The 16,911-nt window shown below is 44.4% G+C and overlaps 1 protein-coding gene across 2 annotated transcripts; it reads left to right on the top strand.

Moving 5' to 3' along the window:
* The first annotated feature begins 3,757 nt into the window (after nt 1-3,757).
* Nucleotides 3,758-16,695, top strand: PGAM5 (PGAM family member 5, mitochondrial serine/threonine protein phosphatase). Of its 2 annotated transcripts, none has more exons than XM_055796615.1 (6): nt 3,758-4,093; nt 9,726-9,904; nt 11,215-11,340; nt 12,494-12,582; nt 12,916-13,046; nt 14,949-16,695. In XM_055796615.1, exons 1-6 carry the CDS (start codon nt 3,819-3,821, stop codon nt 15,097-15,099), a joined length of 951 nt encoding a protein of 316 aa, XP_055652590.1. In that variant the 5' UTR covers nt 3,758-3,818; the 3' UTR covers nt 15,100-16,695. The 2 variants fall into 2 exon arrangements, with proteins under 2 accessions (XP_055652590.1, XP_055652589.1); XM_055796614.1 differs by having other exon boundaries at nt 3,760-4,093; nt 12,913-13,046.
* Nucleotides 16,696-16,911: the final 216 nt, after the last annotated feature.

The raw sequence follows: 16,911 nt of genomic DNA, 5'->3' as shown, positions 1-16,911 counted from the left end.
ACAGCTGTTTCTGAAATACTTCATTTACCAGTGTTACTAATGACATTTCAATCTACTTCATTTAGAAAGTTGGTGACTGTGAGTGTAAAATTGAGAAATCAATCTTTTGTGATATGAAGACTTTCTGTGCTTTAGATAAGGTGAAGCCTAGTTTCTAATATACTCATAGAGAGTGTGTTTGGGGAAGAGGGCAAGTCTTTCATCCTAAATGAACGTCTCTCTTTTTTTGTTTATGGTCAAAAGAGATCTGAAGGATCCTCTAGTGGGTGATTCACCACACCTAGATTAAATTCAAGGCCTGAATCACTGCAAACATATATATACATAGACTTTCTTTCATGCTAAAATCTCCCTAAATTTTGTGCTATTATTTAACCAACACAGTACTTGCGTGGTTGTGCTTACCCTTCAGCGATGCAGTCAGATGTGGTCAGGAAGCCAGTATCTGCTTCAGAATCTTTTTTTTTAACTGGTCAAGTTATACAAATTAAAGTTGCCTAAAAGCATTATTCTTTCTTGGTCTATTAAACAAAAAAGTATTAAGTAAGCTTAAGTAGCATCATTTAGTCACCCAAAAGTTTAAACTAGTGTATCATTCAAATTTTGCTGGGTCTGAAGCAGGCCAGGATGACATCAATATTTCCTTTAAGAAGGCCAGCAGTAAGTCCGCAGTATATGTCTGAATATATTTGGATCAAATGGCATAATGTTTCCTTTTTCTCTCTCTCTTTCTTTGTCTCCTTCGAGAATAAATTTTCAGGTTGTTGGGGTTTTTTTTTATTTTATATTGGGAAGATGATACATGGTGAGTAAATGCACTTGGGGTCATGGAAAAGGCTTTTCAAACCCACATTTTCGTCATTTCAATTGTCCTTTTATTACTCTAATTGTTTTATTTTTAAAAAAATGCCTGCAAGTTCATAAATTTTCCTTGCCAATTGTAGACTAGAGACCTGCCCTTGCTCTCCCTGTAGCTAATGTAAAACATCCAGACACTGACTCATCCCTGTAGTGATCCAGGTCCCACACAGAAAACAGTTCTTCGTATTCCTGCTGGGGTGAAGTTAACCCTGAAGGGCTGCCATTGCTCCTGCTGCTGCCACTAGGTTTTTCTGCCTGCCAGGGGAAAGTCAACACCATTTGTCAGGCCGCGTCTGTACTGACTCTTCAGTCAACCGTACTGGATTTCTAATTTCTGTTTTGCTTTGTTCTGGTCACAACATAGTTCAGAGGCCACTTTAACCTTGGGCACCTTGCTTGAAGGTATTTCTGCATCTAGCCACAGAAATGGGATAACTCCCTGGGAATCATCCCTGAGTGTTGGACCTATGGCATCGGTAGCACAAGCATTTCTGTTTTAGCTAGCAGAATAATTCCGTTAGTGGGTACCATCAGTAGGTTGTTATCCTCTTAGATGGATTTTCTGCTCACAGATGAAATAAAACACAATAAAACTGGATTACAGTAGCAGCAATATAAATATATAAAAAAACCCCAAAGACTGAGAAGTTAAGTAGTAATTAATGTAATGCAGGAGTGTATATTCAAGCTAGTCCTAACTTTCAAAAAATTGGTTTAAGAGATTTTTTTTAAACCTAATTGTATTGCAAGTTTTACAAAATGGTAAACATAATCTAATTAAAAATAACATTTTTGGACTGACTGATTAAAAGCTAAGATAATCCCAAAAGACTTTTGCACATAAATTGCATAAGTGCATTAGTACCTAAACCAAGCAAAAATAAACAACAGAATGTGAGCATATGCACAGGAAATTTCTGATGGTGAAGTGTTGCCGCCGAAGAATGACATCCAAAATGCAGCACTGAGGCAAACAATCAATATTATCCATTTTCATTTTCTAGTGCAATGAGGTTGCGCAGATGTTCAGTGATACATTTTTGCTGAGGAAGCAGTTTTGACTGTTGCTTAACAACAACCTCAAACTTTTTTAGCGGTGAGCTGAGTTCAGCCCTGGTGTAAGTTGATGCCACTGTCACTCACTCAGGAAACTTGCCTGAGTCTTTACTGGGATTTTGACTTCAAGGGTCAGATTATTTGTGCAATTGATGCACCTTGAATTGCACTGGCATTTCAAACTGAACCATCTGATTTTAGAATTCAGTTCAAGCCATTGAGAGATTTATCAGGAATTGTAGTATCAGTCCCACACAGCTCCAGCCTGACCCCAGGTGACTGATGGTATCGGGTGCAGTTTGTTCCTTCCTTTGTGAGTTGTTGGAGGTCAAATACGGCAACTGGGGTTCGGGTTAGAGGGCAGGCTGGAGGGGGAGAGGTAGGGTACAAGTGGGACAGTTAATGGAGAATGAGTGTTACGAGGGATAAAAGAGAAAAGGCATTATGGGGGAAAAATATGTACAAGTCACTTGCAGGAAGCTAGGAGTCTGAGAACGGGAGGAAAGAACCGTGCTACAAGTGGATGGGAAGTTTTGAAAATAAGACTTTTTGCTTCTGGGCTCTTGATAAGAAAGAACATACACAGTATAAATACACAGGCTTGCCTCTATGATAAGGGATAATACTCCTGAGATAAACTAAAGAAAAATAATCAAATTAAAATTTCAAAGCTATCTAAGAAGAAACAGTGGAAGACCTTAAATATAGAGATTAAGGCAGGTAAGAAGGATAAAGGAGGGAGAAAAAAACCTCTAGTCTATAGCATATTTTCACCAGGGTCCCTGTTTCACTTGTCTGACCCCTGGCAGCCACTGCTGATCTGTCAGATGTCCCAGAGCCCAAGGACCTGTGCAATGTGTCTTTGTCGCCTGTGTCACGCGTGTGTGAGACGGAGACATGGAGCGGTGGGCAGCGGAAAGCCACTCAGCTGGGAAGGCTGGGACGCGGTTGAAGTCCTTTAGCAGAAAGCTCATTGTCTTTTGGGCAGGCACAGCGTCCTTGTGGTCCTGCTGTGGGTCCTGCAGCTGCAGGAGCCTGTTAGCAGCACGGTGACACAGAACAGGATCAGCTCCCTGTGCTTCGGCGGGGACAGGCTTTCCTGCCAGGTGTGCCAGAGTTGCTCACAGCAGCTGGAACCCAGCTGGGCCTTATCCAGCTGGAGTGGTAGGGGCGTAACGCACACAGTGCATCTTGTGGTGTGGGGAGCGTGGGTGTGGGGGCGAGGCTCCAACAGGTGGACAGGAGTGATAAAGGTGTATAATTCAATATGCAAAGGTTGAATAATGGCATCTGTAAGGCTTGCCGGCACCCCCAGACCCACATTCAGCAGCATTTCTGCAAGGCACAGGTAGAAACTGGTGCTGAATTCTGGGTGTCAGCTCAGCAAACAGGGGCTCCGTCCCGCTTCTTCCCAGGGCCCCAGCTGCGAGGCCGAGGGCAGCACCGCGGCTGACCGGGGCCCAGCGCACCCCCCTCTCCCCGCTGGCGGCGCTCCCGCTCCCGCGGGCGGGGTCCCGGTGCAGGGCAGCGGCGGGCGCCCCCCGCTAGCCGGCCCCGCGGGCCACCTGCCCTTCCCCAGCCCAGGCTGCCGCTTCCCGCTGCCGGGAAGCCAGCGCTGGCTCTGAGACGGGTCCCTGCGTGAGCCAGCTCAGGGCTCCGCGCTAACTACGCCCGAGGCCCGGCGTGCGGCGGGCTCGAGTGCCCCGGCTGAGGGGGGGTGGGGAGGGGTCACTGCCCCCGCGAGGGCCGCAGGCCCCAGCCCCCTCGAGCGCCTTCGCGGAGGAATCTTGCCCCGCGCCGCGCTCCGTCCGGGGCGGGGCGGGGCGGGGCGGGACGCGCGCTGCGCGGCGCTCGGCGGGCGGCGCCGGGGCTGAGGGGGCACGCGGCGCGCCGCCCGCGCCATGTCGTTCCGCCGCGCCTTGGCGCTGGCCGCTTGCGGGCTGGCCGGCGGCTCCGTCCTCTTCTCCGCAGTTGCCGTGGGCAAGCAGCCGGGCCGCGGCGGGGACGCCGAGCCGCGGCCAGGGAGCGCCGCCGCCGCCACCGCCGTTACACCCGCCTCCGCGGCGCCGCCGGGTTTGCTGCTGCTGCCGCCCGCCGCCGCCTCCTGCCCGCCGGCCCCTGGCTGGATCGAGAGACCCGCCGGTACCGGCAGCTACTGGGACAGCAACTGGGACAGGTCGGTGCGCCAGGGCCTCCCTCGCCCGCATGGGTGGGGACCCCGCTCCCGGGGGGGCCCCTTAGAGCCTCCCCCCGCCGGAGCCGCGTGTAGGGCGGCGAGTGCCCGGGGGGGTGCCCGGGCTGGGCGGGAAGAGGGGGCGGGGTGGCCGGGGGAGGGGGGCCCGGGCTGGGCGGGAAGGGGCTGGGAAGGGGGGGGGGGGGGGGGGGAGCCCGGGCTGGGCGGGGGCGGCCCTGAGGCGGCCGGGCAGCCCCGCCCCCCGGCGTCCAGTCGGGAGGCAGTTCCAGGTAAAACTGTAGGTGCTAAAGCGCTCAAAGCAGAATAGGGTTGAAATTCTTGAATAGTCTTGAAAATCCTTGAAAACTGTTGGAATTCTGTGGCGCCTGGCCGCTGGGGGGGGCCGCCGCTGCAGGCGCTCCGTGCCCCCTGCAGAGCAGCCCCCGCGGGTGGGAGCTGCGGGCGGAGCGGGTCTGCCGGGGCCTTGGCACGGCGCTGCGTCCGCACCGGGATTTTGCTCTTTGATGACGGGTGATTTCCCGTGTTTCAAATACACGTGCGAGGCGGGTGGTAGGCCTGCGCCGTGAAACTGCGCGTTACTGCTCTTAAATCCTTGTGAAGGCAACGTTGCTTTGCACCTAACTTAGCTGTGTTCTTCATAGTGTTGAAACGCATTCCCCGAAGGGTTAACTACATTTTTTTTCTGATTAATTAGAATGTGCAAATATCTGTATTGAGCTTTGGCTCATTTAGCTTCCGTCTGGTAGAATTACCTCCCCAGGGAGATTTATGTCAGGCTCCGGTTTAATCACAGTAAATCCAAACTTAAGCGCCAACAGATTTCTGTTGTATGGTGCATCCCGTTTTGATTTTTGCAATGCTGCTACAGAATCAAATGCTCATATAAACAGGGCCATGTACACTCAGATCATAAAAACGTAACTTTTAATTAAACAAGTTTACATCTGGGTACACAGTTATATTGAGGGAAGTACTAAAGCTATTTTTTTAACAGGCTTAACTTTGTTGATCCTTCCCTGTCTGGTTCTGCTGAAAGGCAGATTTTCTTCAGGGATTATAAAGTACTTTTGGACTCCTGTAACATTTTTTTTTTTTCCCAAACCAGGAAATAGGGGTTGTACTGTAACGGATGTAGCTGTCACAATTGCCTGAACAAATATAGCTAATAGCAGTTAATGCCACTTTTCATCATAGTGTGCAAACAGTAGAAGTGTATTATCACAGGTCAGTTAGTGCTTAGTGTCTACCGTTTGGTGTGATATGGCTTTGGCTACACCTCATTGAAATCTTAATTTTGATTTTCGGATGACGTTGGCAAAAACCTGTAACATGTAAAGTTTTTAAATGGCTTATACACAGAGCGTCTGACTGCTTCTCTTTGGGGGCAGGGAATGATTTACAAAGTCAAGTGAATAACCAGATATTGCAGTATTCTTAACAACTGGTGGCTTTTCAAGTTTGAAACAAAAGAATGCAAGTGTCTTGTTTTCAGACTCCCTGTTGGTCTGATATGATGTTACACCTAGGATGCTGAATTGGTGTATGCCGCTTGCACAGGAATTGTACAGCTCAGTTCTTGGAGAAGGCTAGGTATAGGTTCATTCATGTAAAATACTTTATCTGAAAGCTGTTCTTAACTAAGCTTCTGTTAACTGGGAAGCTTGGTGTGGGAGGGGAAGAAAAACAAGCTTTGAATTATTGACAAAATTTCTGGGCTTCAGGTAATTTCCTATATTTTCTGAGTGGTGCTTGCAGATAGGTTTATTAGAAATATCTGGATTTCGAAGTATGTTGCAAGAATTCAGACATTTGTCAGGCTGACTACATTTCAGTGACTGCAGGGCTTCCTGGAAAAAAGGTGAAGAGGGCACTGTCATGGATTAAGTGATACTTTTGTTTTAATTTGGTTTAAAGATGGTCCCTGCCATTGCTGTTGCTTTTTGGCAAGTTCTGACCAGCTATGGTCTTGGGTGGGTTGGGTTTTTGTGGTAAGAGAATGCAGAAAACTGCATTTGTCAGCTTATGAGTTCCAGTGGCCTAAACGAACCTACTTAGTCTTAGCAGTATTAGAAGTTTTCCTGCTCTTAAACTTTCTAGAACTAGCTTATGCTAAAAATATTGTTAAGCTTGATTAACTTCTCATGACTTGTTAAAGCATCTGTTGCTTTTCCAAGTATGTTACCATCAGGTAACTTCAGAGGTGCTGGAAGGGAGAGAGCAGGACTTGCAGTCAGGTGTTTCTTGTGTGTTTCTGCCATAGGACGAATTAATCCCTATGTTACTTGACAGATGTACTTTAAGTTTTCAGGTGTTTTTTCTATTTTCCTAATGTGTCTTTCCAGCAGTATAGTTTTTACTGAATCAAAAGAAGTATCCTGTGAAAGAGCAATGGAACTTCTTGTTATTAGACTGTTGCTTAAATTTTAATGTGATTTGAAGAATCAGTCAGCAATATAGAGGCGAGCGGAGGTTATCGTTACTCGGCAGCGCTGGGTGCATGGGGGATCGCTCCACCAAAGTCATGTACACCGAGGGGACTTTTCAGTCCTCCCTTTATACAAGCTACTCATACCTATTCATTAGTTTTCCAAGAAATTGTTTACATATTCATTACAATTCTGAGAATTCATTTACATATCTTGTGCCTGTGCAGTGTCCTTGAGGAGTTGTCTCTGCGCAGACTCTATTCCTTAGCGGCCGTGTTTAAAGTCTCCCATCTTCGCCACGTTGCATGTACAACAGGAATCTAAGAAACTGAAGCGTGGGTAAACAATACCTGTCTTCAAACATTGCAAATGATTGTTAATGCTACCAAAGCTAAGGAATGCTGGATATGTACCTCTCTTCCTAAAGGAAGCCTGGCAACACCCCTGTACGGGATGGCCTCTCAAAACTGGAATTATCTTGATGACAAATGGCCTACCTGGCCAGACTTTTGGAAAAAGCCAGACGATGGTGGAGGATATTGCTTATTTGATGATAAAACATATGACTTGGGTCCCAGATTTGATTTACAAATATTAAGCCTAACCACCACAATATTTATGAAAAGTGATAATAACTGTCGTTGGAAAGCTCAAAGCAAGACAGGGGGAGCATGTCCTGGAAACCCAGGGCAAAACACTTGTTCCCAATCTGATGGGTGGAATGATTACTGGATGTATACATAGACCAAAGTAATCAAATTGAAACAGATATCCATAAGATATGGAACAGGTTTCAGATTTTACATGATGGTTAAACATGCTTTTGTTATAATACTTATTGTAATAGTTTTAGGAATACTAATATGTGTGTTACTTCAACGTTTTGTTTGGTGCTGTCAAAGAATGATCATAGGGCATAGTGATTTTTTATAGTTGTAAAAGAATTTACAATAGTTGTTAGAAAAAGGGGCCATATATGATTTATTTAAAGAACGGTGTGCTCATGTTTATCTGAGGAGACCCTTATTGTTGACTTGAGGATGTACTAAATCCTTGAATGGATGACATAGGGAGTGTGCAAATTGTCCAGGCAGGAGATATGTTAATGTTGTTAACTTGAAGATATACCAGGTCCTTGAATGGGAATATGCTAATTGTCCAGGTGTGAGATATGTTAATGAGTTAATGAATAGACATGAGTGACTTGTATAAAGAGGGGGCTGAAAGGTTCCCTCAGTGTGCATGACTTTGGTGGAGCGATCCCCCATGCACCCAGCGCTGCCGAATAAAGATAACCTCCACTCACTCAAATATTGGTGATTGATTCTTTAAATCAATGTCCAAGGACCCTTATTGCCACATGACGGATGTACAGACTGCTAAGTCCTTGGGTTGGTTATCTTTAGAAGGGACATTTTGTTTCTTAGATTCCTGTTGTACATGCAACGTGGTGAAGATGGAGACTTTAAACACGGCTGCTAAGGAATAGAGTCTGCGCAGAGACAACTCCTCAAGGACACTGCACAGGCACAAGATATGTAAATGAATTCTCAGAATTGTAATGAATATGTAAACAATTTCTTGGAAAACTAATGAATAGACATGAGTAGCTTGTATAAAGGGAGGACTGAAAAGTCCCCTCAGTGTGCATGACTTTGGTGGAGCGATCCCCATGCACCCAGCGCTGCCGAGTAACGATAACCTCCGCTCGCCTCTATATTGCTGACTGATTCTTCAAATCAGTTGTCTTGCTGAACCTTGTTAAGAGCTTAAGGAATGTGTTGAGCCTCAGTGTTTAATGGAAATCATGTCTTTACTAAGGCAAGATGGATGCAGGGCTTTGTAAAGCCAGTCTTCTTGTGAACTGTAGGAATAGGTATGTGAAGCAGCGGTTTTCTATGACCAGATTACCTCGTCTCAAACTGAACAAAAATTATACTCTTGGTTTAAAAAAAATCTATGTAAAAAAAAAAAAAGTTTAATTATAATAATGGAAGAAGTGAGGTCTGGTATGAATTAAATAAATTGACTGTTCTTTAGGTAGGAGAACAAGGGAAAAGTTCTGAGGCGGAGAGACTGTAGCAAAAGGATTTATATTAATGGGGTAGAGGATCAGTGCAGAGAGGGGACCAGAAGACTGATCTGTGGAAGGTTTGGACAGGGTGGATGATGACAGTGCAGTGCTGGTGTCAGCAGCGGGAAGTCTGTAGCACTAATCTGTGACACTGGGGAGGGAGGTGAAGATCCACTGTGACAGGTGTTGTTTTGAGGAACCGGGTCGACTGTCTGGGTGATGTGCAAGAGGAACAGTTGTGGTATGCAGGAAAGGGATACTGGTGTGCAGCGTGACAAAGGGGAAGAAAGATTAAAGTGGCATGTGGGGAGAGTGGTAGCAAAGATGAAAGGATAAAAATAAAGCTGAAAGATAAAAAAATGTTACTGGAGAGACCTGATATGACCTAGTTTAAAGCACAGAATAATTCTCAATGTGTGCTGAAGGAAGTTGGAGCCTTTCTAAGATATTGTTGGATGGGGGGAGTGTGTTTTAATTATTTGATGTAAACATGATTGATAAACTGCAAATTTTATAGGTGTTGTCACAGGGCCTTTTAGATATAGAACATTTTCTTTCCTTTGTGATTGGTCAAAACCTGTTCCTCTTTTCCTGGGTATCATTCATGGTTAGATTTTTCTCATCAAAAGCCTACCCTTATACCTGGAAATCATGAAATCCCATATGCTTGAAAATCAGTGAAAATCCCAAGAACAACTACTGAATCAAAGGAATTTGAGTATAAAGTGTGCTAGTGTTTATAATCTCATCCAGACAGATGGACAGACAGTAGCTTTCTATGTTTTAGTGTACACCATCTCTGTGTATCAGGATTTAACTTTTTCTGTTGCATTTGTTGCTTTCTTCTTTTCTTCCAAGAATCAACTGAGAGATAGCTGTTGCTAAACAGCAAATTTATTTGTGGCAGTTACACCTTTTAACTTTTTTTTAACGCAGGCTTTTATTTATAGCTCTAGCACAATGATTTGAATCAGTTTTGCGATATAGATGGCTAAATAGTCAATTTTAGTACTTCAACTATATCCCGAAATAAGGCAAGACTACCCATCTGTAAAATTCCTCTGCCTTTTAGTTTCACCTATCTAAAACCGACATTTTAACTGTGTTTGTTTAGACGTGAACCACTGGCTCTTATCAATCTCAAAAAGAAAAATGAGGAAACTGGGGAAGAAGAACTTGCCTCGCGCTTAGATCACTGCAAGGCAAAAGCCACCAGGCACATATTCCTTATCCGTCATTCTCAGTATAATCTGGATGGCCGGGCTGATAAAGACAGAACTCTGACCCCACTTGGTACGTATTACTAGAAGCATTGTACTTTGCATTTTGGGAAAATTGCTTTTCACATGCTGCCATCCTGATGAGTATGGGTCAGTAATTAATCTCTGCTCTGGGTCTCACTGCCAAAATTTAATCCACTTTCTGGATCCTTTGTGGCAGAAAGATGTCATGAATAAGTTTGTTTTTTCCATTTTTGATCCTCTAAATCCAAACCTTAAAATGTGCTTTATAGAGTTCTAAACACACTCAGTTGTAAAGGAGCTTTGCAAAGGAAAATTCCAGTTATCTTAAGGTTGCTTGAGCAGATTTTCATGCCGGCTGACATAATTCCGCAGGGCTAAGGCTTGTAAACTTAGCTCCATAACTGACTTTGGGATAGCTTTCTCTTAAAAGGTTTCTGTTAGTTTGCTGATTTATAAAGGGGAAAAAAAGTACCTTGGACTTTCTTTTCAGTTGGAGTGTTAATTATTAAAATATATCTCACTCTTGCTAATAAGCACTGTTTCTGGGAATACTGCTCATCAGTCCTGCTTAATCAGACACTTTCTTGATGAGATGTATGCTAACAGTTTCTAGGGGGGAAGAATTATTATTGCGCTGTGCTGCTTGATGCTTTGGAAATCTGGTGCCAAATGTTTAGTGTAAACACATTCCTCCCCCCAGTCCTAAGCACCAGTGTGCAAACAGGAGTGAAATGCTAATTTCAGGACTAAGGTGCTATTTTAAACTGGTAACAAGGTATAATCTTAATCCTGTCTCATCCTGTGCCTTGGGTCAATTACTGACTCTTGTCTTTTCACCTACCTACCTGAAAGATGGAGTAAAGCCTTCCCTAGGATACCCACGTACTGTGGTTCTGAACTTCCCAAGCCAATGTGGCCTTGATGAAAAATGCACCGTCAGGTCTGAGTGGATCTGTTCAGCACTGTCCTGAACAGCGGTGGCAGCTGGCTTGGGTCAGCGCTCTCTCTTAACTGGAAATGACCCCCTTGGGATGGGGCTAGCAGGGATACTGAATACTTTAGTGAAAGTCTCTGAATAAAGTTTTGATGTGTATTTGGGTGGGGGTTTTTAATTAAAAAAAAAAACAAACAACAAACTGAGTTTTTCCTGCTTATGGAAATACAACTAGAAATTGTCCAGCCAATAAATTTGGTCTGAATAAGTAAATGAATGGTGAAAAATTTTTCCAATTACTTTTTGAAAAGAAGAAAACCTGACATTGATGAGACCTTTTACGTCTACTGCACAACTTTTCTGGTAGTTTGTGTGAGGCGCTTATGTGAGTGTCACCAATTTATATAATGAGTATCGTTTTTAAGGTCGAGAGCAGGCTGAACTGACTGGACGCAGACTGGCAAGCTTAGGATTAAAATTTGATCAGATTATCCACTCCTCCATGACTAGAGCAACTGAAACAACTGAAATTATAAGCAAACATCTCCCAGGTGAGTGACTTCCCTTAATTTTGCATTGTCTTCTGATCCTTAAAACTGCTTCCAGTAAAAATTTGATTTTGTCCTTAAAGTCAAGATGTTATTTAGCCAACCTCCAGCCCTGTGTGAAACTAACAACCCTAATTCTGCTTGTTTACAGTTCATCTTTAAAAATACAGAGGGGCCTGCCCCTCTGAGTGACTAGCTGCTACCTGCATGTGCTGCTGTGTAGGGGAGCTCTGCTGGTTGCTCTTCACTTTACACCTTTTGTAAAGCAGTCTGTCACAGGTCGTCAGGATTGGCTCAGTCCTCAGCCTCTGTGGGCAGCAGCACAGGAGAGAAGGGTGTCGTAAACACCAGTTCTGGTGGTGATGCTTCTTGCTGGGCTAGTTAACTGGCCCTTCCTGTGTGCTGCGCTGTCCTGTGTGCAGGGGAAGATGTAGCACACTCAAAAAGGTGTAGGGATTTTTTTAACGCGAGGGCTTTGTTTATAAGGGGGTTTGGGTGGTTGTGGTTTTCTGGTCGTCTTGTTTTGTTTTACTGGTTGGTTTTCATTTTGTTTTTTTTCTCCTGCTGTTCAGACATACCAGAATCTGAACTAAAGGTATTTGACTATGCATAATTCTGTCTGGTATTTTAGTAGATGTTCAGGTATGACTGGCTGAATGTCAGTTCTCTTATCATTCTGTGTTTGTTTTCTTAAATGTGCTGCTTCAAAAAAACTCCCCAAACCAGCAAAACAAAAAAAAAAACAACCAAACAAACCAACCCCCCCGGCCTAAATAATAATAAATATTAAATATCAAAAGTGTAGCATTAACATTAATTAGCAGTAAGCGTTAACTGACATACATCTTTAGATTAACATCCTTGCTAATGCGTTTCTGCAAAGTGCAGCAGGCTGGGAAGACTCAGCTTGCTTTGCCAAGCTGGTTTGGCTGTTCTCAGTTGGAATAAACTTTGTTTTGCTGATGACAGAATAGCTGTGTTGGAGAGATTCACACCCCTTGATAGGATGTGTGTAGACTAAAATGGTCTTTAGGGTGGAGAGGAAGACTTCCTTGAAGATAGAATATGAAAAATGTATTAATTGTAGAGTTGTGAGCCTGTTTGCAGTGGCATGTGAAGTAATAAGTCCTTTCTGAATGTGTATTTAATATTTCAGGAGTCAAAAAAATTAGTACTGATCTGCTGAGAGAGGGAGCACCCATAGAACCAGACCCTCCGGTCTCTCACTGGAAACCAGAAGCTGTGGTAACTTTAAGATATTTTATTTTTTTTCCTTCAGTTATTATGTTTTGGGGTTTTTTTTTTTAAGTATACTTCATGTTGACAGTAGTAATAACTTGCAGTGTCTGTACCTGATGCTTTTTATCACACACCTTAGATAACTGCATACTTTTCTCCTCCCCAGTAAGTGTACAGGACAGTTAAAATAACTTGACAGTCCCTAAGTATTAGTTCAGCCTCAGGTGTGCATCTCTGTAAAGAAGAACTCTGTAGAAGGTGGCAGCCCATCTGCAAAGGCAGGCAGTGGCACGTGTTGCTCTGAGCTGTATTTAATTCTGAACTCTGTGCTGTTAGCAGTACTACGAAGATGGAGCTCGAATTGAGGCTGCTTTTCGAAACTTCATTCATAGAGCTGACGCAAAGCAGGAAGAAGACAGCTATGAGATCTTTGTCTGCCATGCCAACGTGATCCGCTATATTGTGTGCAGGTATGTGTTGGGCTGCATGTCAGTTGGTGGTGTTTAAGAGGTCATAGTTTTACTGAAATTGTGTTGGGTTATGGCACTGCTGAGCTAGAAGATGTGATTTGGCTGGTTTGAAGCAGCTGGAGATCGGTGCCTGTATTGTGAGCAGCTGGTTCTGCAGCTTCAGCACAGGATTAATTTGCAGGTACAGGACACATTTGAGAATTAGAACACTTTTGATTCTAGTTCCAAAGTGAAAATGGCTGAATCGGTGAGACTCAAAACCTTTTTGTATGTCTGAACAGTCTCTTTAATACCATACGCTTGTGCTTCCCATAAACCCGAGGACAATGCCTGTGTAGGCTGTTGGAAAAGGCAACAAATAGAGCGTCTGACTGGATGCGTCTTTTTGAGGTGATACGAATTTGATCTTACATAATGAAAGATTGATTTAGTTTAGGGAATTCTTTACTAACGGAAATTTTTATATTATGTTCAAGTTGTTACTGCAAAAACACACTAATACATCCAGTATTGGATTAAGGGGAGAGCGGATCTTTCTGCTAACATCAAGGTTGTTCACAAAGGAGAAAATAGTTCTGGATCTTTGCCTGTCTCTGTATCTAGTCAGCCGAGTCTGCTTTATTCCTCTTCCCTATCAACAAAGCACTGTCTGTAAGATAATTTGTCTTGAGCAGGACAGATGTGATTAAACTTTAATCTGATCAATACCTACAACAATTTCAATTGGCTTTATTTAGCTGAGCTAGTTAAATGCTAGCCTGTCTGCTCAGTGGACTGCTTTAGAGCTCTTCACAATTGCTATACTTAAAGTTATTGATCAGGTAAAAAGAATACTCTTTTCTGTGCCAAAAAAGATCATCTTGCTGCTGCCTATGCTTTTCCTGAAATACTTTTTTTCTGAAATACGTTTTTTCTCTTTGCAGTTTCTTCCCTCTTCTTTTTAACTTCACTTCTGTGCCTTCTATTCCAGGCTGTCTGACAGCACAATTGAACACAGTCTGTGTAGCATTCCCTTTGACTCTAGAGCTTGACTGTAGCTGTTACTTCATTTCTTAGCCTTTTTAAAAGACTCTCGTAAGAGCCAAAAAGGAGTTATTCCTCAGTATCTGAGGCAAAAGATGTTTGAGACAACATGATTTTTTTACAGCTGTTTACTACAATTGGTTGAGCTCCTGAGGCTGTTCGTTTAGGAATTTTAGAATAGCTGGAGACTAGCTACGATACTGTATTTCTACAAAAAAAGCACAAGGCGCTTTTTCTCACCACTTCTGGGGAACAACACAGCTGATGGAAGGTAGCTGCGGTAAATTTCTTCCATAGGCGATGTGAACAGCTAGAATGAATCCTTGTCTCTGCTGCTGTTCTGTACCTACCCGTGTTGATGAGGCCAAAGTAGTGCATAAAAGGTGCTGTTTGCCCCTGCGCTGCTGGCGCGTGGAGGCAGCCACTGGGGCGGTGAGCCCTTCCCTACCTGTCAGGAACAGCACGCGGGTGTGCGTTGCTGCAGTGTCCGTGACTCACTTAAACCTATGCTGTCTAGTCCTGTTTGTTACAAGGTTGCTCAGAGCGCTCCCAGCAACCTGACTATGTTACAGCTTCTACCTTCTGTTGATCTGAATTAATCCTGGCTACAATAATCATACCCATCTGCTGGACTCTGCTTATGCAAGGGCGCTGCTGGCACTGGTCCCGTCCAGCGCTGTTGTTTTCATGTCAGTTGCACAAGGGAATATTTTTTCCAAGGCTGACTGTGGAGCATTTGCATGCAAGCAGCAGAATGACCAACAATCTCATTTTTTTCTTTCTTTCCTTCCCCTTATGTGGAACAGGTGGTGATGCTGTGAGCTCATTTTAATATAACTGTTCATGAATGAATAATATGTTTGTGGGTTTTTTCAATAGAGCATTGCAGTTCCCCCCGGAAGGCTGGCTGCGAATGTCCCTTAACAATGGCAGTATAACTCACTTGGTGATACGTCCGAATGGAAGAGTGGCACTTCGAACACTGGGTGACACAGGTTTCATGCCTCCAGATAAAATCACACGCACCTGAATGAGCAAAACTGACGGCTGTCCAGGAGCTGCCTCTAGTCTCTTTGCACTAGTACATTCAGCTATGGTACCACTAGATTTTTATCTGTTATGTTGGGGTGTGATCCTGTCTTAAAATGTCCTTTAGCCCCTTGCCTCCTTCATACGTATTCATATCTGCCTCTCAGTCCAGAAAAGAAGAAATCTTTGTAAGCGTGAAGCTGTCCGGTCCTCAAGTATTCCCCAAAACTCAAAGCTGAGCTGTGGAATACAAAGAGATTGAATGTTTGCTCAGCTGTTGCAAGAGCACTGACTGTCCCCCCACCCCACCATGAATTTCTGTAACCAAAGCTTGCGCCTGTGGATGTTTTTCTTGTGCAGGAAAGCAATTGGTGTGGGAACTGGACGGAACAGCCTCGTGTCACACTGCGGCTAAAACTGAAGGCGAGACAGCTTGTTTCAGCTCCTGCAGAAGGAGTGACGAACAGGGCGTTCTGCTGTTCAAAGGACAAAGGGATAAGGCTTCAGTTTTTGTCAGCTGTTGAGGGTGTGTTTATGTTGTGTTGTTGTTCCCCTCTGCCCCCAAAAGCACATGTAAACTCTTGACAGGAGGTTGCCAGCATAAAGCAAAGAGGGTCAAAACCCATTTGCCTCAGAGCTGTGGTGCTAGAATTAACTGCTGCTTCTATTAAGTGTTCCTCCATCCTCAGGAAGTACTTTTAAGCTGTTCTGAACAATGTTATTCGGTCTCATAAAGCCTTTAACTAAAATGTGGTCTGTACCAGGATGTAGGGAGGTGTTTGTAGCATTAAGACAGAAGGAAAGGAAAGCAGCGATCTTCTGAAAGTGCTGCCAGTCCCTGACTGGCTGACAGTTTTGGAGTGCTTTCTCCCAGTGATCTGTACTTGCTGATACCTTGCTTTTAGCCACTGAATTCAATGTAGTGGTACTTTGTGTCAGAGCTTCTGCGGTGTTGGGGCAAACTGCTGCTTAAACCTACTGGTGCCTGAATGGTGAAAAAAATACTGGTGGGGTGGCTTGTCCAGGCCAGGTGCATAGTGCAGGTGCTGGGCAGGACACCTCAGGTGGCTCCTTTGCACAGCTCTGACACTGCTGGACTGGTGCTAGGGAAAAAGCGGGTGGCCAGGAACCAGGGAGGGCCTGCGTGCATTTCACCTTAGGGTGCCTGCTGGGCCCCTGAACTGGCGGCGTAACCTAGCTGCCTCACATCATACCTGGAACGCTGAAAAATGTCACCCTGTATGCATAGTGTGCCTTGGTGATAGAGCACATACTGTGTAGGATAGCAAGTGTAACTTGTTAGGTTCTCTCACCACCAAGAATGCTGATGAGACCCTAAACTTGCTCCTGTCAGAGCTGGATGAAGCACAACTGTGGCACACAACCTGGTGACACAGTTGAATACCGGACTGCTACATCAGGATGATTTCAAGGGAACTGGGGTGAGTAGGGGAACAAAACATGATCCTTGTCTAGTGCAAGTTGGGGGGGCAAGAGGAAACCATTGTGATGTCTCTCTCATTGACACAATGAGAGTAATTTACCAGTTTTTGTCTATTAACTTTTTAAAAGTTTTGAATAAAATAACTGGTTGCTCTTTCTTGTCTCTTCAGTTGTGTGACTGTCACCTATAGAACATACGGCTGAAGTGCTGGCCCAGGGCCTTGGCAGCCCACCGGTCATTTACCAGCTTTGTCCTTTCAGCTCCCAAGTACCTGAAATGTAAACGTGAGGTAGTAGCCAGCTCAGAGTTCAGCAGCATCTACAGAAAACCTGTACAAGAGAGGAGTTACAGGCCTGTGTCACTTACCAC

The sequence above is a fragment of the Falco peregrinus genome, chromosome 2, assembly GCF_023634155.1.
Source record: "Falco peregrinus isolate bFalPer1 chromosome 2, bFalPer1.pri, whole genome shotgun sequence".
Classification (NCBI taxonomy): domain Eukaryota; kingdom Metazoa; phylum Chordata; class Aves; order Falconiformes; family Falconidae; genus Falco; species Falco peregrinus.
The sequence above is the reverse complement of the archived record's forward strand: the minus strand, read 5'-3'. Positions and strand labels throughout refer to the sequence as shown.

Coding starts and splice junctions, on each gene's coding strand:
- PGAM5 (XM_055796614.1), top strand. CDS start 3,819: ATGTCGTTCCGCCGCGCCTTGGCGCTGGCCGCTTGCGGGCTGGCCGGC. Junction 4,094..9,725: donor TGGGACAGCAACTGGGACAG/GTCGGTGCGCCA, acceptor GTGTTTGTTTAG/ACGTGAACCACTGGCTCTTA. Junction 12,583..12,912: donor ACTGGAAACCAGAAGCTGTG/GTAACTTTAAGA, acceptor CTGTGCTGTTAG/CAGTACTACGAAGATGGAGC.